The sequence below is a fragment of the Dasypus novemcinctus genome, chromosome 19 (genome assembly GCF_030445035.2).
Source record: "Dasypus novemcinctus isolate mDasNov1 chromosome 19, mDasNov1.1.hap2, whole genome shotgun sequence".
NCBI classification, from domain to species: Eukaryota; Metazoa; Chordata; class Mammalia; order Cingulata; family Dasypodidae; genus Dasypus; species Dasypus novemcinctus.
Window position 1 is genome coordinate 81,748,944 of NC_080691.1, and position 27,621 is coordinate 81,776,564.

At 67.2% G+C, this 27,621-nt stretch overlaps 1 protein-coding gene across 1 annotated transcript; it reads left to right on the forward strand.

Annotated features, from left to right (window-relative positions):
- The first annotated feature begins 1,243 nt into the window (after nt 1-1,243).
- On the forward strand, nt 1,244-27,487 carry SH3GL1 (SH3 domain containing GRB2 like 1, endophilin A2). The gene is made up of 10 exons (XM_004464205.5): nt 1,244-1,443; nt 21,210-21,278; nt 21,606-21,678; nt 22,491-22,634; nt 23,241-23,374; nt 23,451-23,609; nt 23,915-24,018; nt 25,771-25,895; nt 26,063-26,119; nt 26,421-27,487. The coding sequence occupies exons 1-10, from the start codon at nt 1,399-1,401 to the stop codon at nt 26,615-26,617; spliced, it is 1,107 nt and encodes a 368-aa protein (XP_004464262.1). The 5' UTR covers nt 1,244-1,398; the 3' UTR covers nt 26,618-27,487.
- Nucleotides 27,488-27,621: the final 134 nt, after the last annotated feature.

The window sequence follows — 27,621 nt, forward strand, 5'->3', positions numbered from 1 at the left end:
TCCATGAGTGCAGGAATCATGTTGTTTTTGTTTATCACCATATCCCCAGGACCTGTCGTTACTCGATGCATAGTAGGTGCCCAAGAAATATCATTCGATTGCATCGTGCAGATCATGTAGGTTAAAAGCTTCACACAGAGCAGAGGCCTTTAGTATCAGTATGCAAGTCTTAGAAATAAGTTTTCTTCTGCATCAACTTAATCTCTCAAACGGAGCAGAAGCAGGGATGAGGAAAGAAGAGAGACACTTAGCTCAATCTGGAACTCTACCTAGGTAGATGTATAATTAAAATTAGTTGGAAAAAGATGCTGGAGGAATAAGAGAACTGGAGGATATCACTTCCGACAAGTTGTGCCATCACTCAAGCGTTGGTTTCCCAATCTCAACCATGACGGTGTTTTCCTTCTCTTCTCTGACATTCTCACATTGCAATTCTGCAATGATTGAGATGGTTGAGTGAGCACATCAGAATCACGTGGGGAATTGTTTCAAATTATTCATAATAGACCCACCTACTGGATCAGGATCTTGGGGAGCAAGGTTGAGACATAATTAATATGTATTCCGTAAAAAAAATAAAAATAAAAACTCCCCTGGGGATTCTGAAGCAATCCTCTGACTAATCTTCTGTTGAGACACTTGGAAACGTTCGGTAATCGTTTCCCTTCAGAAAATCGCTCAAGTCTATCGGAGACTTCGGCATAAAAGTTCAAGGCACGTTGGCTCTGATCACTTTTTTGTTCATCTTTCAGTCTCACTTATTCTAACTCATGTGTTATTTCTGAAGGGCAGAGAGGGCAGGGGATAATAGAAAGGTGGTAGAGAGTAACGCCCATTGTCTGACTTGGGTAACCGAATGGATGAACACGAGGCAGATTGAGGGGAGAGAAATAAACCCATAGAAAAACTGGGCATAACTGAGATTAGCAAACAGCTGCCTGAGACTCTAATTCCACCTGCACCTCCGCCTTCCCGCTTTCCTAAGACTTTACAGCGACCTCCGAGGCTCTAGCGGTCGCTGCAGCCGCCACGGCCCCTCTAGGCCCGGCCAGGGGGTCACTCTCTGGTAGAGGCGTCCTCTCCCGCGGCCCGTGAAATGCGCGTGCGCCCTCCCCTACCCCGGCCGGCAGGGGGCGCGCGCGCGCAGACGGGGGCCGGAGCGGGGTGGAGGGGCGGTGCGCGCGCGGCCGGCACCGGAAGTGTGCGGTTGCCATGTAATATCCTGGCCGCGCGGGCGCGCGAAGGGCTGAGGCGGCGCCGCGGCGGGCGCGGGGAGCTGGCTTGCGGGCGGCTGAGGCTGACACCGAGCGGGGCCGCGGCGGCGCGCGGGAGCCTGTGCGTGGCGCGGTCCCTCCGGTTCGCGGGGCCCGGGCGGGAGGCCCGACGGCGGGAGGCAGCATGTCGGTGGCGGGGCTGAAGAAGCAGTTCTACAAGGCGAGCCAGGTGAGCCGAGGCCGGGGCCGGGGGGCTCGCCGCGGGGCCCGGGCCGCCGGGAGGGCGAGGGGGCCGGGCCCTGGCCCGGGAGGGGCCCCGGGGGCGGCGCTGGCACGTGGCCCCCTTCCCCGCCGGGGTGGGGAGACCCCCGGAGGGACGCGGGCGCCGTGGTGGCCCGGGCCCTGCCCGCCCCGCGGGCCCCGGTCTCCGCGAGGAGGGCGGACCGAGCCCCTGGGATGCGCCCAGAGCTGTCCGGAGTCGCGGGCCTCTCTCCTCCTTAACCCCCCGAGGGGAAGAAACGAGGCGATGGGCCCCGGAACCTCCCTGGGGCAGGCAAGACGGGCGGCTGAGAGCTGTGCTTGAAAATGACTTTCTGGTCGAAACTTTCAGGCCCGCGTTCCAAGGGTGGAGGGGAGAGTCATTCTCCCGCCCCCCCCCTTAGCCGTCTGGTCCCTCTCCAACAAGGGCTGTCACCCATTTCTGACGCCTCTTGCCACGGACATGCACCCTTCTTTTTCATACACACACACAGCGGTGGAGTATCCTACATACTCCCCTGTGCTTTGGAATTTTCTTCTCTGTGCCTTGGAATCAAACCGGACTTCCTCAGCCTCGGCACCCGATGTTCACCCTTCATTCTCTGGGGAGTGGGGCGGGGGCCATCCTGGGCCCTGCAGGGTGTTGAGCAGCCTCCCCGGCCAACCCCCACTCGATGCCAGGGGCACCCCCCTCTCCCCACTCGGGACAACCAAAAATGTCCCCAGACATCGCCGAGTGTCTGGGGGGAAGGGGACAGTCTCGCCTCTCCTCCTTCCCTCCTTGTCCCCAGAAGCACCGGGCTAGAGCACACGCCTAGCTCTCCTTGGATCCTTTTCGTGGGTACGTGGCGTTCTGTGCCGCGAAGTGTACCGTCGTTATTTAACTGGTTGTCTCTGATGGAGGTATAGATTGCCTCTGGTCGTTTCCTACTAGAAGCAGTAACCGTGAAAAGACAGCATCTATCTTTGCTCACAGGAAGGATTGGATTCATAGCATAAATTTCTGGAAGTGAAGTGCTGAGTCCAAAAATCTGTGCATTTTACGTGTGACAGATAACAGGTTTTTTGGGAAGCCTCTGCTCTGTTGTTCACGAATCTGGCAGAAGCTGGGCAGATGCAAAAATGCCATATTTAATACTTGAGGGTTCCCTGATGGCTTGATTCCTCTTGTATCCCAGGGTATGCATTGTCAGTTTGTGTGGCTCGACTCCACGAAGGAATGAGCACTTAGGAATTGTTTGGGCCCTGCCGGCCAATGGGGCTCAACCCACAATTTGGAAAGCCCAGGGGGAGGGAGAGAAATGAGTGCCAGTAACAGACAGCTGGTCTCTCTTGCCCCTTGGGGGGGGAAAAAACGTAATGGCCTTTGTGACTATCTGGGAATAAAAATATTTGGGGTCTACCTCTAGACTCCCAGCTGATGGCTCAGTTCTGAGAGAAGGGAGACTCAATCCAGAGGAATTGGGGGATTGTTGTTGAACAGGGCCCCAGGAAGAGGGAAGTGAAATGACCTGGCCCTGGGTTAAGCCTAGTCCAGCAGGCATCCTCCTCCTGCGGGTTTGGCCAAAGTTCCTCAAAGCGCTGCCCAGTAGCTTGGACCCTGCGATAGTCCTTTTAGGATGGTGCCTCTCGAGGTCTTGGAAGAATTCCTGAGACCCTTTGCCCTGTCGTAGAACGGCCCGCAGTAAGCGTCCCGATTCTCACGCTGCTGGCCCAGACAGGCCCTCTGCCAGAGGGATTAGCCAGCCTCAAGCCAGCCACGAGAAGGTGCTCTCCAGGGGGGACGCGGGACGGGCAGCGGGATTGGTGCAAAGCGCTTCGAAACCTGGAAAGCAGAGCACGGGCAGTAGCTGCTTGTTACGCACAACTTGCTGTTTTGACAAATGGGGCGCAGTGGGAAGAACGGCGGCAGCGGCCACCTCCGCTCCGCGAGCTGTCTTCTTGGCCGCCTGCTCCGCCTGTGCTGAGCTGTGCGTTCAGGAAGCCCCCAGCCACCTGCACTTCTTTCCTGCCACATCTTCCCACGGTCCTCCAGCCGCCCGCCTGCTTATCTGTACGTGGCCGCCTGCTTGTGGCTTTCTTTTCTCGTCTTTGATAACAGCTTCTCTCATCTTCTTCTTTACCGTCAGAATAGGGTGGTCTGTTCAAGAGGGACGTCCCTCCGTGTGCGGCAGCAACGCGTATTTATTGCATCCTCACCAGGCGAGCAGGCAATATGCTTTAAACCAGTTGGTCCCGTCGCGGGGGCGATGTTGTCCCCCAGTGTCTGGAGACATCTGTGGTTGTCACGACTTGGAAGGGCCGGGTGTGACTGGTAGATAGTGGGTGGAGGCCAGGGAGGCCGCTTAACATCCCACAGCAAAGAGCTGTCCGGTCCTATGTCAGCGTGCCTCAAGGTTTGAGAAAAGTGAGCGTGATTATACCAGGGGGAAAAAGCAAAGCCCCCTGGGCCTTCCTCGTAGTAGCTGCCTGACTTGCCTGGTTTTCAGAACGCAGGTGGCCATGGAAGAAGTTAGGAGCGTCTCTGGCCTGCCCGCCCCCACCCCGGGGCATCCGGCACTATCTGGAGACATTTTTGGTTGTCGTGGGCAGCAGGGGTGAGGGCGTTTTGGTTGTCGTGGGCAGCAGGGGTGAGGGTGTGCTCCCGGCCTCCAGTGGGTGGAGGCCAAGGAGGCCCCTAAACCTCCCACAATGCACAAAGAACGAAGCAGGCCCCTGTCGGGTGCAGAGGTCGAGAAACCCTCCTCAAGGCTTTTATTGTCGTCTCACAATTGAGAAACAGAGGCCAGGTGGATGCAAGAGCTGGGGGGAAAAAAGATCAAGGAACTTGGTCTCCAACCAGCGAGTGTGCGACACTGGTGAAAAGTTCCTGTCTCGCCGGTGGTGGCAGGAGCCACAGCTTTAGCAGGTTCCTCGCCGGTGCAGCTCCTCGCCTCTCGGGTCACGTTCACCATCGGTTTGGGCTGGCGTGGAAAGTTTGAGCCTTTTTGCAAAGGCATGGACCGGCTGTGGGCTGAAACTGAGGCCGTGCGTGAAGGAAAGCTGGAGAATCGATAGAGAGAAGGGCAGCAGAGGCCGCCAGCTGCCTGTCCCCTGTCCCATCGCTCTGGTCTGCCTCAGCTCTACCCGGGGAATGCTCACCACCCCCCCACCCCGCCCCCAGCCGGCTGCAGCACGTCAAGAAGTGGGGGGAGGCTTTCAGTCTGGGTGTTTCTGGGGAACCAAGGAGGATAAAGGAACTCCACCAGCGAGATCCGGACCTGAAAGTTCACCTCTCAGCGTGGTGTGTGTTTGGGTGAGGTTACTGCCAGACTTACCCTGCACCCTGCTTTACTGATAATTCTTGTCGCCTGACTGTGGAGTTTGGAGTGCCACCAGGGATGGAGCTGGCAGCTGCCTGGCACGCGAGGGGGAAGAGCATTTCCAGCCGAAGGTTTGGTTTGGCTTGAGCTCGGAGGGAAATTCATGAGCTTCGGAATTCCTTGGACGCGCTCTAGGCCTTGGGTTGGTGCCTGGGAGGAGGCTCCGACTTCACGCGCAGGGGCGCAGGGGGTGGCTCCAGGCTGCAGCTGCGGCCTGGGGGCACAGGACCCCCGACCTGTTAGAAAGGCAGGCCCTTCTAAAACCCACAGGAAGTCACTGCTGCCTCCCAGCCTGTCCTTAAACCTGATCTTGCGGGATTCCGCTCCTGATTTCCTAGCAGAGTGGCTGGCTGGTTAAATCATAAACGCGGGCGGCTCTTAGTAAAAGGAGGACAGCACCGTAGACCCGGGCGCCCAGTTCGCCCAGCGGTCTGGGGAGGGGTCAGGTTGGCGTTTCAAAGACCTGCTCTCAGCAAGAGGGCCGGCCGGCTCAGCAGCTGCGGCCTGACCTCCGGAAGTCCCCTCTTCCTCTGGAAGTCTCCGGCACCAGATGTGGGAAGGGGTTCTGTAGCTGCCACGTCCACACGCGACGGGCTCTGGGCTCAGTCCAGGCGCACAGGAAGCCACGAGCGCGTCCGAGAAAGCGTGGCGCCTGCTGACTTCGCGCTTCTGGGCCGGGAAGCACCGCCCTGGGCCCTCGACGGCTCGTCAGCTGGCTCTTGGCGTCGCCAGGCATTTTAAGAGCTGGACGGCAGAGATAGGGAGTGCGAGGGCGCCTGCCCAGAGGGGGCCCAGGGCCTGGCCGGGGGACAGGGTCCCCCGACCTCCTGCCCAGGGGAGCCTTGGAAAGCCAGCATCCCCCCGCACCCTGCTCCTGTCGGGGTTTTGCTGCCCGAGCCCCTCAATGCGCCCGCGCAGGCCCCTGTTTACTGGAGGGAGGCTGCGCCCCGGCAAGCTAATCGCCTGCTTATCTGGGTGTGTTGGAACCCAGAGCCCCGTGACACTTCATTAAACTCCAAGTGCGGCTTAATCACAGCCCACAAGGCGGGGTGCCGCCTTCCCTCCCTGCCTGCTCAGGTGCAGGAAGTGGGGCTGCCGCGTGTTTGGAGACCCTTGACCTGCCGAAAACGGAGCGAGGGTTCTGTGGCCCACCCGTCTACCTCTCCACCCAGCCTTTGGCTCCGTCACCAGCCCCTGAGCACGTCCTAGGTTTGGGGGCCCGCGCGCCTCTGGCCTCCCCGTTTTGCCCTTCGGTCGCCCGAACATGCCTCAGCAGGTTGTCACTGGTTCCACGCCGCCACCCCCCCCCCCCCCATTTCTAGCTCTGTGTCCCGCGACCTTTGGACCCGGGATGGGGAAACACTTGTCCCCTCACTCCCCCCTCTGCCCTCCTCCTCCTCTCCTGGTTGTTGCCATTAGTTTGAAACACATCTCATTTGCGGAAACGTGGTTTGGACCCGTGGGCACGGAGGCGGGCAGGGGAGGCTGGCTCTGCGTTTCTTCCAGGGGGAGGGCGCGTTTGCCAGCTTGCGGGAGGCTTTCCCGCTGCAGCATCTCCAGCCGCACGGGCCTGTGCCGCTGGGGTTGGGGCCCAGCAGTCCCGCAGCGCCTTGGGCGGGGGCGGGAGAGCTGCCTGGAGAGCTGCTGCAGGGGCGTGTCAGACCGCGGGAGCAGCTGGGCCCCCCCCTCCCGCCGGCCCTTCACAGGGGTGGATTTGGCAACCACTTTTCCTGAGCAGTGCAGTCCTGTTGCGTTTCTGTTCATTTCCTGTTAAGCCGTGACCAGGGCCCCGCACGCCCGGCTCCCGGAGGACCCACGCCGGCCTTTCCCGCTCAGCTCCTCCGAAAGCCTGCTGACTCGACCCCCAAACGAGGTCACAGGGAGGCTCCCCAGCCCCGGCAGGAAAATACACGTGTGACTTCCCCAGGGGGCCTGACTCAGCACCAGCTGCCGGCGCTTTCGGGGGGGGCTGCTCCTGCCCGGCTCGCTTAGTCTCCACACATCTGTCTTTAGCTCCCCGGCATGCCCGGCGCGCAGTGGTGGGTGAGGCGGGCGGGCCCATCCCGTCAGCAGTCGCCATACATCCCTGTATGGGGCTTGATGTCCCTGGGACACCCACCTCTCAGCAGCCTCAGGCACAGTGTGTGGGGGCTCGCCCTCCATGTGGAGCCTGCCAGGCCCCCAAGTGGCCAGACCTCCCCATCTCAGAGCACTGTGGGCCCCTGCGTCGATTTGGGTCCTCGTCGCTGGGCTTGGGAACGCCTCGAGCTCTTTGAGTCAGGGATCATGTGCTTCTGCTCGCTGCTGTCCCCGGCATGTCCCAGAAACTCCGTGAATATTGGGCGGGTGGACGAGCAGCCAGATGGCCGGGCGCCTGCAGATGTGCGTGAGCAGGGGCACAGTGGGGCAGGCTCGGCTCAGGGGCACGTCCCGGGGGAGCAGAGCCAGGCAGGGTGGGCAGGGCGACACGGCGACTCGCCTGGAGCTTGGGGCCACCACGCGTGCGTCAGCCTTTCCTGCTGCCTTCGTTTGGGTGGCACCGTGCCCCCTCACCTGCCTGTATTCTAGTTTCATCTGTGGCGTCCCCCCATCACCCCGTGGGACCTGCGTCTCCACCCAGACGCCCCGGGCCGAGCCCACCCTTGTGTCAGGTGTGCTTCGTGCCTGCCTTCCCCCCGACGGCAAGTCCCCGAAGGCCCGGGCTGTGCCTGGCACCACCTTGTGACGGCCCTTGCTTGCTGGTCCTGGCCTGGGAAAGAGGCACCGGGAGAGCGTCCTGGAAGGCCGTCGGGCGGGTGGCTCCTTGGAATGGGAGGGGAACTGTCCGGCGACAGGGCGTCCCTGGCGGCAGCTCTGGCCCCAGAGGACAGCAGGCAATCTGCTTGGTTCCCAGGGCCTGGCCAGGAACAGGTCCTGCAGGTTGAAAGGATGCAAACTGTAAAGGGCAGAGATGACCCCTGGGGTTCCCGAGCTGCCTCACACGTGCCTGGGGTGCCGGCCAAGAGCACCCCGCACCGGCCTCGGCCAGAGGGGCCCGGCTTGGGCTGCGGGCAGTGGGCAGTGTGCTCGGGCCCAGGCCCGGCTCGATCAGGTGTGCCCGCCCGTGCCTGGCCTAGCCCAGCTGCTCGAGGGCAGGGCAGCTCTCCTCAGCTCGCCCGGCCCCGCGCTAGGCCGCTCTCCGGCCTGGGGAACGCGGCGCAGGTCGTCCTTTCTGGGGCCTGGCCGCCCTCGCCCCGGCAGCCAGCGCTCCTGCTCGGCCCCGCTGGCGCTCCCTGGGGGCTTCCCTTTCTGTTTCTGGACCTTCTCCCTTGGGGTCTCAACACCCTCCACCCCTCTCTGCACCTGTTCCCCCAACTCCCTGACGTGACGGGACGTCGGCACCTGACCGCCCTGCTGCGTCTGAATCCCGACAAGCTTAGGGCACCTGGTGCGGCGTCCCCAGCCCCTGCTCCACGCCAGGCTTCTCCTTCCACCCCTGATGAGGGGCGGCTCCGCTCGGTGACCCCAGCTCACCGCCCCCCCAGCAGCGCAGCATCAGCCTGTTGACACCGGCCCCCCGAACGCCGAGTGGACCCTCGGAGCCGTGGCCTGCTGCTGAGACAGCTCAGTGAATTTGACCTTTCTCCTTTAAACCGATTCACTTTGTAAAGCTTTGATTTGCTTTGAAAGGAGTCTTAAAGGTAACCCTTGCTATAAAGAGTAGTAACCGGAAAGCACCTCCCGTGGAAGAACTCCAGTGTCATCGGTTCTTCCAGGTCTGGGCCTCCTGCTGAGGAGCTGGAATCATGGTGGCGCCCCCGAAAGCGTCTCCTTGCCAGTGGAGCGAGCGGCCGCCAAGGCTTGCTGTGGGCAGCGTTTCTCCCCACATGCGCCTGCCAAGCAGCCCAGGCCCCTGCGAGCCAGGTGAACCCCCTGCCTCCCCTCGCCGGGAGCCCACCGCCCCACCCCTCGCGGCTCACGGGAAATCCGGAGCTTCCGTGGGCTCGATGAAGGCTCCCAGGCCCCCGCGTGGAGAGGGCTTTGGGGTGCCGGTGGCCTTGGGAGGGGCCGCGGAAAGCCCAGCAGTAGGCGGGCGGCTGAGTCAATATTCTAAGGGAACCCCTGAATTGTACGCGGGCAGTAATGTAAATGCCTCTCCCCCCGAAACCTCAGACGAGGCCTGCGTGCTTTAAAGCAGCAGCAGGCTGACTGGGGACGTTTTTCCTGCTCTCCTTTTGGACCTCAGCCCCAGGAGCACGTGGAAGAGAGACTCTGCTTCTGAGGAAGCTGCCGAGCGGGCAGGCTGGGGCCCTGCCACCCTGCCTGGGGGGAGGCGCCCCGCTGGCTGGGCGGTGGGCTCCACGCACCGGGCCCCCTTGTGGGCAGCCCGGCCCGGCCTCGCCACTGGGGAAACAGGGCCGCGGGCCAGTGTTTCCTGGACCCACCTCGCCACGGTTCCCTTCCCATCTTTCCCGAGGCCTCTCACCCGGCCTTGCGCTTTCCCCCTGTTGAAAAGTCCTCGCTGGCATTTTAGGAGGGGGCGTTAGCGTCTGACTTCCTGCCCTCTCTGGTCGAGTCAGCACTTCCCCCAGGAGGAATCTTGGAGTGGTTGGCGGAGGCCACCAACGCAGCAGCCACTGCCCGCCGTGCCTCTGTGAGGGCCGTGCGCCCCAGCTTCCCAGGAGGCTCCCCCTCTGCCTTGGCACGGGCCCCTCCGGGCAGCCTGGGTGCCTCTGCCACCCGTGGACGGGGGATTCTGGGTTCCTAAGGGGACGCTGCAGGGACAGGGAGGGGCGTTGGGCCCCGGCAGGAGCGCACTTGTCAGGGCGGGTGGGACCGCATCTGCTGTGGACACGGTTCTGGGGCCCAGGGCTCTGCTGAGCCTGGCCGAGCAGCCTGACAGAGAGCTGACCTCCTTCCAGAAGGCGCTGCCCTCTCGCCGGCCCAGGACATGCTCACCAGGCCTGCAAGCCAGCCGACGCCAGCAAGACGCAGCCGGGGCCCATCCCTTGCCAGGCGTCTCGTTAAACGAGCTTTGTAAAGTGTTGCAGACGTGGAGACGTAGCTCAGCCACGACCAGCGGGTAACCAAGTGCCCGGCACGAAGCCCCCCATGGCGGCCCCCTCCTTGCCCTCAGGACCACGTCCGTGGACGGGGTGCTGGTCACCCCTGGATGCTCGTTTCCTTCGCTGTGGAAACAGCACTGAGGACCACACAGGCGGCCCTGGGATCACGCCGTGGTAGATGCTTTGCCCTGGCCCCATTGTGGGCGAGGCTCATGCCACACGCACAGCCCTAGTTCCTGCCCACAGCGTTGGCTCGCTCCCTGGTGGCTCCCTTCTCCTGGCGGTGGCATCTAGGCGGTCTCAAGTGTTGGTGGCCCCCACTGCTGCTGTGCATGGCCGCTAGGCGCTCCTTGGGCCTGTGTCCGCAGACCTGCCTGTGGCTCAGGTCTTGGTTCACGTCAGCACACGGGCCTGGAAGACAACAACCTGTTCAATTTTGCATGATCCAAAGTCTTGGCCTTCACGCCGGAGGATGTCTTGTGTCTGTGTGCCAGCCAGGTGTGCGGTTTCAGCTGCACCCTGTTGTGCCATGGGTGCCCGGAGGCCTTGGCCTGTCAGCGCAGGGGGCAGGGAGGAGCTCTGGGGTCCAGGGTGAGCACAGACTGCAGAGAGCGCTCTGCCAGCCACAGAGCTGGCCGCTCGGCCAGAGAGACCCGTCCCCTGGCAGCACCGCCACGGCCTCCACTTCTTCCCAGCTAGTAGCTCCATCGAGAACCTCTCTTTCCATGTTGAGCCTGAGCACCTGGAAGGCTTCTAGCATTTAGCATCGTCCCAAATTGCTAGTCAGGCTAGTAGAGAGCTCCTGTGGCCTTCCTAGACCCCGGGTCCTTCCTCGTAAGACAAGGGGACTTTGCAGGTGGGGTGGAGGGCGTGGCCTTTGAGGTGGAGACGTTCTCTTGGATTGTCTGGGTGACCCCTAGAAGGGGACGGGGAGAGACCCAGGGGAGCTGGCAGCACAAATAGCCTGGCCGGCCTCAGAGCCAGAGGGAGGGGCCCGAGCCCAGGAAAGCGGGCGGCCTCAAGGAGCCCCAAAAGGCCAGGGCCCCCCAGCGCTTCCAGAAGGAGCGCAGCCCTGCCGCCAGCTTGATCTCAGCCCCGTGAGCTCCGTGTCGGACTTCCGACCCTTTTAAGAAAAGGAATTGGTGGCGTCGAGTCACCAAGTCCCTGGTGATTTGTTTCGGCGGCACTGGGATGACCCCGCGATGCCGCAGTGGCTGGCCGCCCCAGCCCTCGCCTCAGTAGGGGTTTTCAGCTCCGTCCTTAAGGGCGGCGCCTGCTCCTTTGTTTTGTTCGCCATGACCTTCGCCTCCAGCTCGAAGGCTGAAGTCGGCAAGAAAGTCGATAAGTCGCTCTGCCAGGTTGACTCCCATGAGCTTCTGCCAAGAGCCAGCTGCCAGGCTCCAGGGCCCCGCCGTACCCCCTGCAGCAGCATTTCCTGGATCCTGAGCCCCTCCTCGGGGGCCTGGGCACTTTAAGCCAGTGGACCCGGAGGGAACCCTCCGTCGCCCTTGTTCAGCGTGAACTTGGCAGACTGGCCCTGTGGTCGGGCTCCACGCCGAAAACGCTCCTGCCCGGTGAGACCTGAGGGCACCGCCTCCATCCCGGGCGTGTACCAGGCACCTGTTCCTTGGTGACGCCCCTTCAAACTCACAGCCAGGGCTTCGTCTCCTGCAGCCAGGCGCCGTCTTGCCGTCTCGGAGCCGGCCCCCACCGCCCCCTCTCCTGCCTTCCTCCATGTCGTGCCTCCTCCTTCTTCCTGCTCCACTGTCACCCCAAGGCGCCTCCCCAAATCTAGCCCCATTCCCGCCCACAGGACCTTATCTCCCTGTCTTTTGGGGGGGACTATATTGCACACTATTTTCTCCCCTGCCTGCTGCATAGAAATAACAGGTATCCGTTAAATGAGCAAGTACCACCTGCTTGAAATGGGAATCTTGGTCATCCGACTCGAACCCAGAACCTTGCTGGTGGAGGGTGTGCGCCCTCAGCACCCCCTCCAGGCAAGGGAGGGCCTCAGCGCTGCTGTGCTCTTGCCCCTCGCCCCAGGCCACCAACACCATCCTGGGTGGGGAGGAGGCCCTGGCCCCCAAGACTTCCGGGTGGGTCGAGACTGGAGTGCCCTCCTGGCTCGGGACGTGGGAACGCAGACACTGGTTACCCGCGGGGGTGGGGGGGCGGGCAGGGCCGTCGCCTCCTGCCGAGAGACTCTGCTGCCAGCAGTCCTCACAGCCAAACGCAGCAAGACACCCACATGTCTGAGAGGACGTCACGCACAGACGGCACAGACTCCTGGAAGCGCCGCGCAGGCGGGGGCGGTCCTGGGTGGTGGGGAGGTGGGGGCCAGCCCAGGGGGTCATGGTGATCTGTGGGTGGCCGGTGGTCAGGGTGAGCAGGAAACGGAGGGGCGCCCTGGTCCGCCCAGACGTCACGGCTGCCCAGGGGAGCCGTGGTGGCACTTGTGCACTGGGCCTGCGCTGGCCGAGACACAGGATTCTTGGCCAGCTCCCCTGCGCAAAGGGTCATTTTACCCCTGGTCTCCGTGCCCTCCCGCCGGCCTCCGGCTCGCGCTTCAGGAGTGCTCATCAGAGCCACTGGCAGGCGCTGGGACGCTGCCGCGCGTGGGTTAGCCCCGCTCCCAGCTTCACGTGCTTCCTGCCGCCAGCCTGGCTTCTAGAGCTGCCCTGGCGTGTGGGACCCTGGGGGCACAGCCACAGAGTCTCTGGCCGGGGGCCCTGCTCAGGGGAACAGCATTTCTGTCTTCAAGAGGCATCTGCACGAACCCGGGCTCCAGGAAGACTGGCACTCTAAGGGTTCCCCCACCGGGTGGGCTCCTCACAGAGCCCCGGGGCCTGCCTCATCACCACATCGCACCATCCATGCGCAGTCCTCACGCTGACCCAACAGCGGGGACCAGTAGTCAGGCCAAGGGGCCAGCCCCCAGGGCTTCGCCGTTCACCTCTGCCCATTGGCAGCTGTCGTCCCGGGTGCCATGGGCGGCCCCACCCGAGGAAACCGGTCTCGCTGGCCGCCATTCCCATGCCTGAGTCACCATCTCCTGGGACCCATGCTCACCTGCGGTGACAGGTGAGTGGTGGCGTTCCGTCCAGAGAGGGCACATTCCCCGGCTCCCACTCAGCCCTTCTGTCTCGGGGCTGGGTCACGGACAGGTCCAGATGCCGGCCCCACCCCACGTCCCGTAGGGGACCGGAATCACCACTCTGGCTCCTGCGGGGCAGTCGCCCTTCTTCCTTCCTGCTGCCTGGTTGCAGGCGAGTCAAGACCCCAACGCGGGAGCACGGCCCCCTGGGTGCGGGCCATCAGGTGCTCCGGCATTTTCTTTTCAGACTTCCCTGACCAGGGAGCCAGCTCTGGGCAGGCCTCGAGCTGAGAGGGGGCATAGGCCAGGCAGCCTCCAGAGCCAGTGCCACCCTGACTCAAGAGCCCACAAGTCACAAGGAGGAAGCCGGGGGGCGGGGGCGCCGGGAGCTGCGGGCGCCAGCTCAGCCTCAGGCCCGGCCGGCCCTAGCAGGTGACCCAGGTATCTCCCTGCGAGGTCACGGTCGGGCGAGGTCCGCGAGCCAGCGAGATGATTCAGGAACACGATGCGGGGGACGGAGATGAGAGCACAAGGTTCTGCGAGCGAGGGCCGTGTGTGGGACGGGCAGGGCCAGCCTCTCTGAGGACATTTGCACTGAGAGCTGGTGACGAGACCCCGTCATGGGCAGACCAGAGACAGCCGGGCAGGGCAGGGCAGCCAGGGCAGAGGCTCTGGGGGGGTGTGAGGCTTGTGCTTCCAGTGACAGAGAACGCGGGCGAGGGAGCCCGGCACCAGATGAGGCCCCGAGCGGGCAGGGGCTTGAGGGAGGGGGTCGGCGGCTAGCTCGTGCCCATCTGGACAAGGAGGTGGGTGGTGGAGAATCAGGAGGGACTTCCTGGAAGAGGCGGCTTCCGATGAGTTAGGCCTTTACGAATGGAAGCGGCCTTAGAGGCGGGGAGCTGGTGTCTCCCTCAGGAGGGCAGAGGAGGGGCTCGGGGGGCCCTGCCGGGGCCTGCGCAGACGGTGTTCTAGTGCTTTCCGGAGGCCTGCTGCCCGCCTGCCTCCTGGAACTTCCGAGCCCCACTTCCAGGCTCTTCCTGAAGGGCAAGCTCAGCGTCTGCCCTGAAGACCTACTTACCACCTCTGTGCGCACAGAGCAGAGCTGCTGCCCCGGGCAGGGAACGCCTGGTCGTCGGAGCAGAGCAGCCGTTTCCCTGCTGTGAAGGGACTTCGGGGGTGTGTCTTATTTGCTTGTGGGCTGGCTGTTTCTTTTTATAAGTTTTCTTCTGAAATCAGTCTCACAGGTTGTGCGACCTGCAGCCTCCTGGCCTTGTCCACAGGACAAGAACGGAAAATCTGTACGGCTGGCTGGTAATGGGTACCTGAGCCCCGGCACGAGCCCGGTCCCTCGGCGACAGCCCCTGCGTGGCCCCGGGCAGGAGCTGGCAGCACGCCCCTGCTCTCCAAGCCGGGCGGGAGCCAGCAGGTGCCTGCAGCACCCCCAGAGCTGCTGCTTCTCACAGCGCCGGGGCCGTTTCCCAGTTTCCCGCTCGAGTGCAGCTGCAAGCCCGGGAGGGGCTGAGTTGGCCACAAGGAGCCCCCACAGCGCGTCACCAGCCACTGGCATCTATCGAGGCTGAGAACATTCCGGGGCCTTTGGTGCAGGTGGTCCCTCTGGAGGGTCACTCAGCTCCTGCAGTGGGTATCGTTAGAATTCCTGTTTTACCTGCAAGAACAGCATTCTAGGGGTAGCTGGCCCTGGGTGGGCAAGGAGCAGTTTGAGACGGGCTGGATCTTGTAGAAACACTAGAGTCGCGTGTCCGGGAGCCATCCCCTCCGCAGCTCTGCTTCCCGCCGCACGCGGCCACGTGGGAAAGAGGCCCACAGAGTTCGGGGCCCTCTGGCCACCAGCGGGACCCTGGCCGGCTGCAAGGGGAAGCCGAAGGCGCTTTGTGTAAAGGCCACTTCTTCCCTTGGGGGGAATTGGAGGGCTTTCGTGGACCTTGGACTTGAAAGCCGGCCAGATGCCCACTGCCCACTGCCCAGGTGAGGGGACACAGTCACTCCGAGAGGCCCCACCCCCCACGCATCAGGGTTGCTCAAGACACACTTCCGGGCAGGTCAGCTGCACGGGGCAGCCCCGTGCCCACACCGTGCCGCCAGCCCACCCATCCCTTGCCACCCCGTCCCAGGACTGCTGAGGCGCCCAGGGGGCTGCACCTCGTCACCATGGGCACCGCACCAGCAGGAGGCGGCCCCGGGCTGCCCAGACCTTCCCCGGGTCAAGAGCTGGGGCGCGGCAGTGCCCGCTCGCCCGGCCACCCTCTGGGGCCCCACCCCCATCCTCGGCCCTGCCCTGGGAGACAGGCGCAGCCCCAGAGGGGGAAACGGGAGCGCGCGGAAGGCCTTGCGGACACAGACAGGAAGTGGCGCCGAGTCGAGACGTCTGAGCGCGCCGCAGGAGCCAGGCCGCCGAGGGGCTGCTGGGGAGGGCACCCTTCCGAGGCGGGGAGGCCTGGAAGAGGCTTCCACTGGAGCCCTGGGGAGCGGGGGGGCCCAACCAGGCAGGCGGGGGCTCGGGGGCGGCGGGGGCAGCAGGGGCTGCATGCCTCAGCACTTCTCAGGGGCCGGGCGGCCCAGGGCCCCCCAGGAAAGCCAGGGTTAGAGGGCCGTGGGGAGTCGGTGCCCACCCAGGGCTGGACCTCGGCCGTCAGAGCTGTGCGAAAGGGGCAGCTTGTTCTCGCTGCGGTGCTGGGGCCTGGTCCCTGCAGAAGTGGGGTTAGGGCTGTGGGGTGGGGGCCAGGCCCCCTCTGGCGGCCACTCCTGCTTTGGGACCCGGACCCTGTGGTGTCGATCCCGGGCTCTGGATCAGGCTGCAGGATGGTCCCTAGAGGCTTAAGCTTTAGGCCCCACTGCCCCGCACAGCGGTCCCCGCGAGCCACGCGTTCCTAATGGGGCGTGCCACCGCGCAGGGGGCGGCAACCACATCACCAAGCGACCGCAGCCCCTGCTCCAGCCGGGAGAGCCGAGGAAGTGGGCGCCCACGGCCCCCTGAGCTGGCTGGAGGTCCGAGCGGCGTCCTGCTCGGGTTCCAGATCCGAGCAGCTCCCCCAGCCCCGGGGCCGCCCTCGGGCTTCCAAAGCCTTTCGCTGCCAAAACTAGGTTCCCACGTGAGCTCATGAGGTGCCTGTCTCCATCTGGCTTGGGCGGCGACAGCGCCTGGTTTGGGTTTCCACTCGAAGGTGACTTCAGGCCACGGGGACTCACTATGTCCACGGCTGTCGAGGTGCCCACGTGGCCTGCGAGAAAGGCAGGAGTCACGTGCCCCGGCCATGCAGGCCTGGAGCCTCTGTGTTCTGGGGGGTTGGAGGAAGCTGGGGGTCAGGTCGCCCCTCCTCCCGTGCTGTAACGGGGTGGGGAGCGCGGGCGAGGTCAGCGCCCGGGGCCCGGCTTGAGGACTTGGCTTCCTCCCTCGCCTTCCTCACGTCCAATACGCGGGCCGCGTTTTTCCAGCTGCTTCCCACTCCCCTCCTCTCCCCTGGGAGACCCCTGCCGGGTGCCCGGGTGCTCTCCTGCGGGTGTCGCAGGCACGCTTCCATCGTGCCAGTCCCGAGGGTTCCGAGCAGGGACCCCAGAACCAGAGGCTTCCCCCGCTCCCGTGGCTGCTTTCCCAGAAGGGAGCCGGTTCTCCCGGGAGCGCGTCGCCGGGCGTCCTTAGCGGCTCCGAGCTAGGGACCAGGGCACCAGCAGAGGGCAGGGAGGGGCTGCTGCTGACGGGCGGCGGGCAGCAGACCCGTCCCGGGCCCCTGCCGTCGTGGGCCTCTGCCGCGCGGTGGAAACTGTCACGGAAACGCACCACGGTTGCTGTGGACGGGTTTGGACGACACCCTCCAGGTGGGGGCACCTGCGGCTGGAAGGGCCTTAGAGCCCAACGCCCCCGTCCTCGCGCCCGCCCTCCCCTGCGCCCGCACACCGTCGTCGCCGGTGAAGAAGTCCCCCAGGCCCCTGCCCCACGCTTCTGCGACAGAAAGTCGTCAGCGCCCCAGCCTTCCAGGCCTGGTCACCGGGCAGCCAGGGGCAGGCCCGACGCCGCCCCAGCCCTCCGCCGCCGGGTGCCCGGGGGTCCTTAGCCAGCCGTGGGCCGGGCGGCCGGGCGGGCTGAGGTCCCATCCCGCTGCTCCTCGAGCCGGCCCCGCGACTTGAAGCTCTCTGGGCTCTGCAGTCCTCGGCTTCCTCCTGGGGTGGGGGTGCTGGTCCCGCTGGCGTCACCGCGTAGACGTGACCCCCGTGACGGGTACGATAGGTGCCCCCAGCCCACCTGCCCTGGGTCCGCTCTGCCGTGGCTCTCGCCACGTCCCCGCCGCCTGGCCTTCTGCACTAGGCCCTCGTTCCCCTTGGGGCACAATCGCTGCTTGCGCCCAGGTCGCTGAATAAGCGTGTCGGTGCCCAGAGCCCCCCAGGACGCCCGTCCCTGGAGGAAGAGCCCCGCAGTCCGCCCGTTCTCGTGAAGGCTCACAGGCCTGCGTGGGGGCGCGTCCCCTGCCCCGGAACGGAAACCCACCTCCACGTCAGGGGCACTCCCTTCCCCAGCGCGAAACCGGGCCTGGGGCCGGCCCTGGCCTGCCTGGGCCAGCATGTCATTGAGAGCAGCAAAGTCCAGGCCGGACCCGGGCACGAGGGTTTCCTGGGGGAGCCGCCCAAGCCGCCTGGACAAAGCAGGGCAGGATCGGGGCCCCCCAGCACGAGCCTGTCCTCGGGGCGACGCTGCCTGGGAAGGGCCTGCGCAGTGGTGCTCCCCGCACCCGAGGCCCGGGCGCCCCGCCGCAGCACCCTGTGCCCTGTGCCCGCGCATCTCTGGCTGGCGGCCAGCACGGCAGGCTGGCCTGCACGGCCGTGCTGCTCCCCTCTTCCCTCATGCCCTTCAGCTTCTGCCAGCCCAGCCGCCTCCCCGCACCCCCATGTGCAGCCGGGGTCTCCAGCGGGCCTGGCGTCAGCCCTCGTCCCCGAGCCACGGGGGCTCTTGGCATGACCAGGGCACAGGGCTTGTCCCCTCCAGCCGGGTAGGGCCGGGCAGGGAGCCGGTGTCAGCCCCGTGGGCGCCGTCTCCCCACCACTTGGGTGGGACTCTGCCTACGGCCACATCAGCTCCCCTTCGCCGTCTGGCCTTGCTGGACACGGGTCCCCGCGCACAGCGCCTGTCCTGATGCTTCTTCACCCGAGCCAACCCCTGGGCCCACAGCTCCCTTTCCCACCCGGCAAAGCCCTGCTGTCCCCGGAGGCCTGCCCCTGGGTCACCGCCTCCGGGAAGCAGGGGGCGTGGGCGCCCCGTCCCAGCCGTCTCAGCAGTATGCGTGGCGTCACCGCAAGCGTGGAGCTCCCGGACATCTGCCCGCGTTTGCACCCTGAGCCCGCGCTGCCCAGGAGACACGGCCGCCCCGAGCCTCGGCTTCCTCAGCCCTGCAGTGGGCGGACCCCACTCCGTCAGGTGGCCGTGAGCAGGAATGAAGATGGGGGGTGCCGCACCGCCGGGGCAGGCTGCACCAGGGCTGTCGTGGGTGCTGGGGGGGGCCTGCCCACGTGGCAGCCCGGGGAGGTGGGACGGGGGTGCCCCTCCAGGGAGGGGAGGCGCACGGTGGGGAGAGGCGATGGGGGCAGGCGGAGCTCAGAACGAGGGCAGAGGACAGGGGTCCCCATGGCGCCGAGGTTGAGGACGTGGGGGGGTGAGACACCCAGCCAGGCTCTGCCCCGCCCCCTGGGCACCCTGAGCCCTCGCCGGTGCTGAGACCCGCCTGCTGCAGAGCAGGCCCTGGGCAGCCCCTCTCCTGGCGGGCTCCTCCGCCCACCCGCTCGGCAGACCTGCCGAGACCAGCAGTCCTGCCCCCTCCCTCGGGGGTCCACGGGCCTCACGGCCCAGCTTCTCGCCCGGCTGCGCCCCAGGCTCGCGGGCACCGCCCCTGGGGGCTGGCGGTGTCACGGGGCGGGCAGACCGGCCCTCTGCACTCCAGGCGAGGACCAGGTCGTGGAGAGCTGCTCGGGAGCGCTGTGCCTCCAGCAGGGCGCCCCTTCCTTGGTGGTCCCCCCGCAGAGGCCACGTGAGGTCGGCTTGCCCTCCTGGTGCCCCCCCACCCTCACTGCCTCTCCTCCCTTAACTGCATGCACGTGGGGGCCGTCGGGCGCCCCGTCTAGATCGGGAGCTCATCGGAGCTGGGCTCTGTGTCCCCCCCAGGCCGGGGAGGGTCAGGTTGGGCCGGCGACTGACCAGGAGGGAGAGTCGAGGCCCCTGGCGGGCACCGTCCTGCAGGCGTCCGTGCCTTTGTCCGCCAGCCTGGCGGCCGCTCTGCTCACCTAAACAGGAATGGAGGCTGCTTTGGGGTCCCTAGCGGGACTGTAGGGGCTGGGGATGGCCAAGGCCTGCCCAGGTCCTGCCCCTCGGGGCCACCCCCAGCCCCGGAGATGTGGTTTCTGCACCGTCGGCCGCGGCGCTCCCCCCCACTTACCAGAAGCGTCTGCTGCCCCGCGGCTCATTTCCTTTTCTGGCAATCACCAGATTTGAGAATGTCCTGTTTTACTATAATCACGAGAAGCGAAACCACCCTGTGAGAGACTGTGGGACACCCCAAAATGCCTGGGAGAGGTGGGCACGCCTCTGGAACCTCACTGAGCAGAAAGGGGGAGGAGCCCGCCTCCTGCCTGCGCCCCCTCAGTGCTGGGGCTCTGCCTCTCCCCTGGGCCCGCGCCCACGCCCCCCGGCTGGGACGGGGTGTTTCTAGGGTGCCTCTGGGCAGCAGAGCTAAGAACCGCGGACCCGCGGGGGTGCCCAGCCCCGTCCGCTGACTGCGGGGCTGTGGGACTGAGAGATGCGTGGGCCGGACCCCACCTGGAGCTCTGCACAGCCCCGTGGAGGGACAGGCGCGCGGGAGGTAGGCAGCAGTAGGGGCGCTGGGTGCTGGTGCCTCCCCTCGGCCCGCTGATCCCCCAGCAGCCCCTTTCGCCGAGGGGAGACAGGTCAGGAGGGCCACGGGTCAAGAGCACCCAGGTGGAAGGTGGCCTGCCCCGGGGGCGCAGCCTCACCCCCGCGTACCTGCAGGCGTTGCCCCTCGGGTCCCAGGGCTGAGCCTCCGGGAGGGCCGGCCTTCCTCGGGCAGCGGAGGCCGGTCTCTGGGCACTGGGTGCTGGAAGAGCCCGGGAGGGGCCCGAGGAGGGCGCCCTCCGCTGAGTGCAGGGGCCGGGGCGGGGGCAGGGGGCAGGGCTCCACTGAGGGGCAGAGGGCAGCTCGGCGTGCCTCTCCCTGGGAGAGCGAGCACCCGGGTACCGGCCATCCCCGCGGTCCTGCCCCTGCCCCCTGCCCCCAGGGGCTCCCTGCCCCGGGCCCGGCCCCTCCTGGGGAGAGCCACAGGCCTCCCACTCGTGCCTTCCTCTTGTGACGCCTGGCTCGTGTTGCCCACGGGGCTGTGGGGACAGCCGCCCCTGCTGAGTTGATGGGGTCTCACTGCCACCAGAGGGGGCTCTGACTCAGAACACGTGTGTCCTGCCGCCGCCACACCCCCAGGCCTGCGGGCTCTGTGCCCCCTCATCAGGCCACACGGCCATCTAGCCGTCACAGCAGCGCTGAGCGGTCCCCGAGGGGCCAGACATGTGCGAAGTGCAGCCCAGGTGTAGGGGCGCAGCCACCGCCACCCCCTGCTCCCGACCTGCCTGCGCCGCCTCTCAGCCCCCACACTCGGGGCTGTGGGGTGCCTCCGGGACCACCCCCCAGGGCGTGTGCTTCCCACGCTTAGCCTCACGCCCAGCTGAGCCACCGCGGCAGGGACACTTGTCCCTTCCCAAGAACCACTGTCCCCGGGGCCACCTCCAAATGCCCCACGGCCCCGCAGGCCGCCCGTGACCCGCCGTTGCTGAGATGTGCCGTCGGGCGGTTCTGGCCCCCCGGTGTGAGCGCGCCCTGGTCGTGGCCTTGGCGTCACCCTGGGTGTTGCTTCCTGGGCATCTGGAGTCCCCGGCTCAGGGGCGAGCGCCCCCTCGGCACGCAGCCCCGGGGGCCCATAGAGCGAGGCAGGCCCGTCCCCCCCCACTTGCCGTCCTCCTCCCTGCGCCTCCGCACGCAGCGGCCACTCCCTCGTGGTGGGTTTGGGGCACGGGTCTCGCCAGCGCGCCCGGCTTAATGTTTGCCCCCGTGTTCAGCGTCCCTGGGGGCCCTCCGGGCGCCCGGTCGCCCACCGTCTCCCGCCAGCAGGGATGGGCGGCAGAAGGCCAGGGGCCCCTTGGGCTCATGCTGCTCCCTCCTCTCTTCCAGCTGGTCAGTGAGAAGGTCGGAGGAGCCGAAGGGACCAAGCTCGACGATGACTTCAAGGAAATGGAGAAGGTGCTGGGAAGAGGGAGGGCGTCCCTGCCAGTCGGCGCAGCGGTGCCCCCCGCCAGTGCCCACGGCCAGAGGGGAGGGGGCGGGGGGGCACGGCTGTGATGGGCCTGAGCCGGGGGTGCTTGGGCTGGGGTAGGGGGCAGCACCCTTCAGGAGAGAACTGGGGGCAGAGGCACCCTGAGCGGGCGGCGGGCAGGTGCGATTTAGTGAGGACGGGGGGCAGGCCTGGCAGGCAGTGGGTGCGAGCGCGGGCTCCTCCAGACCCCCGAGCCCCGGCTTTGGCTCCGGGTCCCCGGCGGCTGCAAGCCCCGTGCTCTCCTTCCTCGGCAGAAGGTGGACGTTACCAGCAAGGCTGTGGCGGAAGTGCTGGCCAGGACCATCGAGTACCTGCAGCCCAACCCAGGTAGGGGTGCCAGGCAGCGCCCAGGGCCTGCCGGCCCCAAGGCTTCCAGTTGCTGGGGCCCACAGGGGCCGTGTGGGCACGCAGAGGTGACGAGCCCTGGCCGGCAGGCCTCAGGCGTGGCTGGACCCAGGCGTCACTGGCAGCTCAGCTTCCTCCACGGCGGGCTCGTTCCTCGGGGCGGCCCTGGGCTCCCGCCGTCCTGACAGCTCACAACCCCAGCAGGAGGCCTGTCTTCTCCCACCGTTCGTGCGCCAGGCCCCCACCCCCTCAGCTGGCCGGTCTGAACTGGCCGCCCGCCCCCCGTTTACTGACCTGCACCACACACCTCCCTTGCGTGCATGGGGCAGGGGTCTCCTGGACCCCGGGAGGCTGGGGCACCTCCCCCAGGAAAGCGGGAAGCCAGTGCCAGTTCCGCAGCAGAGGCGGTGGGTGCAGGCCGGCAGCTGTGCACTCGGCCTCGAGGGGCGTGGGCCCAGGTGGATGGCGAACGAGGCCGGCTGCTCACCCCCTCGGCCCCCAGGCCTGGGTAGTGCGGGGAGCCCTGCGGCCTGGCCGCCACCCTGCGGGGCTCCCCTGCCAGGAAGAGGAGGGGCTGCCGCAGCCTCGGCCCAAGGCCCTGGGGCTGCTGAGAATCCACGATGGCACCTGGGCCAGGAGGGGCTCACGCTGCCCACTGCCCCTTCCTCCTGCCCAGCTGCAGGGAGCAGCCGGGGGGGACCGGGGAGCCCTCAGGCCGTGGACAGAGGCCCCCGCAGGCCTGGGGGCAGGGAAGCGGCCCCCCGAGCCCACGCCCGCCTGCCCGTCCTTTCCAGCCTCGCGGGCCAAGCTGACGATGCTCAACACCGTGTCCAAGATCCGCGGGCAGGTGAAGAGCCCCGGCTACCCGCAGCCGGAGGGGCTCCTGGGCGAGTGCATGACCCGCCACGGCCGGGAGCTGGGCGGCGAGTCCAACTTCGGTGAGCCCGCGCCTGGGGGTGCCGGGGCCCCCTCCCCACCCCACCTGCTCAGCTGGAGCCTGGCTCCGGCCGAGGAGGCGTCGTGGCTTCCCGGGAAACCCCGTGCCCACCGCCGCCCGGGTCACCGGGGGCCTGAAGGACAGGGCGCGTGAGGCGTAGCACAGGGCCGGGCGTCCGGAGGGGGCTGGGGCAGTGCCACTGTGGTGACTGCGTCCAGAAAACGCTTCTTGAGCACCTGCTGTGTGCCGGGAACCGTCCCGGGCATGCGGCTGTGCAACGGGTGAAGTGGCGTTCCTGCGGGGGGCTGAGCAGACAGGCGGGTGTCCGTCAGGGAGGGGTGGGTGTGCGGAGCAGGGGCCGCTGGGCAGGGTGCCTAAACGGGGTGGTCACGGGGGTCTCCGAGGGGGCAGCGGGCGTGAGGACGGGGGAGGCGGGCGCTGCCTCCCGCGGCTCTGGGAGCTGCAGGCGGCTGGTCCCCGGGCCAGGGAGCAGCTCGTGTAGTCCGTCCCCGCCAGCGCCGGCCGGGCTCCGGGGCCCAGTCCTCGGGCTGCCTCTGGCGACCCGTGGACCACAGCCCCGAGCGCAGGTGCTTGCCCCTCCCCGCAGGCGACGCCCTGCTGGACGCGGGCGAGTCCATGAAGCGCCTGGCCGAGGTGAAGGACTCCCTGGACATCGAGGTCAAGCAGAACTTCATCGACCCCCTGCAGAACCTGTGCGACAAGGACCTGAAGGAGATCCAGGTGCCGCCCCCGCCCCCGCCCCCCGGGAGCAGCCCCCTGCGCCGCCCCTGACGCCCGCCCGCCCCTGTCGCCGCAGCACCACCTGAAGAAGCTGGAGGGCCGCCGCCTGGACTTCGACTACAAGAAGAAGCGGCAGGGCAAGATCCCCGACGACGAGCTGCGCCAGGCCCTGGAGAAGTTCGAGGAGTCCAAGGAGGTGGCGGAGACCAGCATGCACAACCTCCTGGAGACCGACGTGCGTGGCCCGGGCAGGCAGCCTCCGAGGGTGGGGGAGCTGAGGAGCGGCGGCTGCTGGGGGGCCCTGGCGGCCCAGCCGGGCAGCGGCCCGCCCCCTGCTGTGGCGGGCAGAGCTGGTGGGACCCTGGCCCGGGGTTTCGGAGTCCCCTCTGGGGCCTGTGACCTCCCCCGGCTTCTGTGTGGGGTCGGAGCTGATGGGGCGGCGGCCGGGTCCCTGTGGGCTGGCGTGGCTGGGAGGGCTTCCTGCAGGGGGTGGCCTGGCAGTGGGAGGCGGAGCGTGTGCTCAGGGCGGGCCCCTTGCAGATCGAGCAGGTGAGCCAGCTCTCAGCCCTGGTGGACGCCCAGCTGGACTACCACCGGCAGGCCGTGCAGATCCTCGACGAGCTGGCCGACAAGCTCAAGCGCAGGTGAGCCCGGGCCCCACCCCCGTCCCCAGGTCTGCCCGGCGTCCAGGTGGCCGTCCATCAAGGCCCCTTCCGTCTCTGCCTGGCAGCGGGCACTGTGGGTCCCAGGGTAGGCTTGCAGGGATCCGATCCAGGTTTTCATCGAGGAGGCCAACGTAGTGCCTCAGTTTACAAGGACGGTGTTGAGCACTTGCAGGTTACACACCCAGCTAGGAGCAGGGAGGCCCCTGCAGTAACCCTCGGGGAGGTCATGGGTCACAGGTCACGGGTCCTGTCCTCGGCGCCTCAGGACCCCGTGTTTCGTGGCGGTTGCGCAGCGCCCAGGAAACGTGGTCAGCAGAGAAGTCGCTCAAGCAGTGGCCCCGCAAACCCCTCCCCTCGCCAGCCCAAGGGAGGGAGCAGCTGGGCCTCTGCGTCCGAGAGGAAGAGGGTGCGGTCACACCGTCACGCCGTGGCGACAGCCCTGCCTGGGCGTGCCGAGCCTGCCGTGCGGTGCCCGAGCGGGGTGTGCGCGGCCGAGGCAGGTGCACACGGGCTGAGAACGAGTGCCGGCTCCGCAGACCCAGGCCGCCTCGGGTGGGGTCTGGGGCGCCCCTGCACCCCAGCGCGGACCAGCAGGAGGCAGCCGCGGTGCCCGCCCGCCTCCCTCAGCTGCTGGGTGTGGACAGAGGTGCTGCCAGGGTCCCCCGCCCTTGCTTTCCTGCCAGCGTGGGTGGAAGCCTGTCCCTGCCCCTTGTGGTGTAAACCGGGCTGCCCCCAGTAAGGGCTGGGTCCCCACTGGCGAGTGTCCCGGGCATGAGGGGCCCACAGGGGCCCGCTGGGTGGGGGCAGGTGCAGCCGCCTCCACTTCCCGCCCCTGAAGCAGGCGCCACCCCCTGGGCGACAGGACTCGACTGGCTCCAGTTTCAGCTGCTCAGGTTCCCCATCACGCCATGGCGGCGGCTTCTCCTTTCCCTTCCTGTCCAGCTGACTCCCAGCCCGCGGCTGCTCCTGCTGCTCTCGCGTTCAGGCTCGTTAGCGTCTGGAGCGGCAGGCCTGCTGGAAGAGTCTCCTCTCCCAGTTGGGGCCCAGGCTATTTGGGCGCAGACTGTCCCCAAACTTAGGGCAGACTGTCCCCAGAGGGCCTCGTGCCCGTGGGCTCACACCCGGAGCGGGTGAGCAGAAGCATCCGTGTGGGGCTGCGGCTCTGTCTGGGCCACACAGGCCCCAGCGAGCAGCACTGCTGCCACGCTGTCCCAGGCCCCAGGGTGGCTCTGCACCCACCACGTGCGCCGGCGAAAGAGGACGTGCCCCTTCTGCCCATGCAGGCAGCGGGCAGAGGGGCTGGCCGGGCACGGGCGGGGGGCCACCAGAGCGCTGTCCAGTCGCGCCTGCCCGCCTCGGTGCCGGGCAGCTCGGGGCGTGTTTCTCCAAGAGCGTCCTCACAGCCGCCACCACCGAGGGCCCTCGGAGGGCAAGTGGGCGCTGCCGCACGTCCTGGGGGTGGCAGTGGTGGGCACCAGGCCCCCAGGCTCCGAGGGCGCTTTGCAGCGCCCTGCACACGTCGGCGGGTAGCGGCTTTCCACAGGCCCCGGCTGGCGGCCTCACGGCACCCGGGCCCCAGGCCGCGTCCACAGGCTCCGTGTCTGCCCATCATGCAGTGCCCCAGGGCCCCTCCTCCCCCCGCACCGCAGCGGAGACCCTCGAGGGGGGTGGCGCAGCGAGTGCGCGGGCGCGGTCCTCGGCGGGCGCCCCCAGCTCTCCTTCCCCCCGCAGGATGCGGGAAGCCTCCTCGCGCCCCAAGCGGGAGTACAAGCCCAAGCCCCGGGAGCCCTTCGACCTCGGGGAGCCCGAGCAGCCCAACGGGGGCTTCCCCTGCGCCACGGCCCCCAAGATCACAGGTAACGGGCGGCCGCACACCCGGGGCGTCTCCCGGGGCCACTTGGGGGATACCCCCAGGCGCGTTCCCCAGCCTGCCACAGGCCCCTGGGAGGGGGAGGGGTCCCCGGGGATCAGGAATTGGGGCCCCCGAGGGCCCCTGCCCTGACCCCGTGTGGTCTGCGCGCAGCTTCTTCGTCTTTCCGCTCCTCCGAGAAGCCCATCCGGACCCCCAGCAGGAGCATGCGTGAGTGTCCCCACCCCGGCCCCGCCCTGCGGCCCCCCGTGAATGAGCCCGGCTGCCCCCCCAGGCGCCCCGCCCCCGCCGGAGCCCCTTCTGGCCCCATGTGCGTAGCCCGGTGGCAGAGCCTCTCAGACGGCCACGCTGGCTCGGACGGCCCCGTGGGGCAGTGGGGGGAGGCAGGGTCCCTCCCGGCTCCCAGCTCAGCCACAGGCAGGGAGGCAGGGGCGCAGGGCCGGGTGGGCGCCTGGTAGCCCGGGGTCTGGGCGGGGCCGCGGCCCTCACGCCCCCCCCCCCTGCCCCCCAGCGCCCCTGGACCAGCCGAGCTGCAAGGCGCTGTACGACTTCGAGCCCGAGAACGACGGGGAGCTGGGCTTCCGCGAGGGCGACATCATCACGCTGACCAACCAGATCGACGAGAACTGGTACGAGGGCATGCTCAGCGGCCAGTCGGGCTTCTTCCCGCTCAGCTACGTGGAAGTGCTGGTGCCCCTGCCCCAGTGAGCGGCGCCCGCGGCGGCCCGCGGCCCGGCCACACTACGGTGCTCCTCAAACACTAAGGCCCCTGCTCGGGCACGGGGGTCCCCGCGGGCCTCTTCTCCAGCACCCCCCCGCGGTCCCCACCTCCGTCCTGACGAGGGGGCACGCCCCCCCCGCCCGGGGTCCACCCGCAGCGGACGGCAGTGACCGTGGGCAGGGCGGCCCGGGCTCGGGCCCACGAGGCTCCCTTCCCAGCCCGTTGCCGGCGATGGGCCCCTGCCCCGCCCCCCGCCCAGGTGCTCCCTCCCCCCGCCCCCCTCCTAGGTGCTCCCTCCCCAGGGCTCCTCCTCCCAGGGCCTCCTAGAACCAGGGCCAGGCTCACCTTCCCGCACACCCCACACCCGGGAGAGGAGCCTGGCGGGCAGCGTCCCCTCCCGCTAGCTCAGACGGGCCCGCGGCCCCAGCCGCCCACAAGACCCCCCCCCAGCCCTCCCGACGCGGGCCCCTTCCTGCCCCCACCAAGCACACAGGGGCAGGTTTCTCTCCAGCCACCAGCTACACCCCTCCAGGTCACCCAAGGTCAGGCACAAGGCTTTGGCGAGACCCTCTGCCGGGCCCCGGGGGCAGGCGCTGGCACCCCCTGCCCCAGCCAACCGCCCGCCCCAGCCGCGGGCCCCTCTAGACCAAGCAGGAGCTCTCGGGACCCCGAGCCCCTGCCCGGCGAGCGGCCCCCGCACCGCCGTCACTTCAGCTTGGACCACAGCCCCCCCCACCCCCCGGGCCCCGCTCCCCCCCACCCATATGCGGGGGCGGGCCCGCGGCAGTGCTCCCTGGGGGCAACTCGAGATGTCACTCTGGTTTTTATAAAAAAAGTATTAAATGTCTCTTTCTATACTCGGCTGCCTTGTCCCGGCGTGCACACGGCAGGGTCTTCCCCCATCACACTCCCACACCCCGACAGTCACCAGCCACAGCAGGGTCGCCCCGGACCCCAAGACTGCGGCTCCCCCCTGGCTGTGCACCCACAG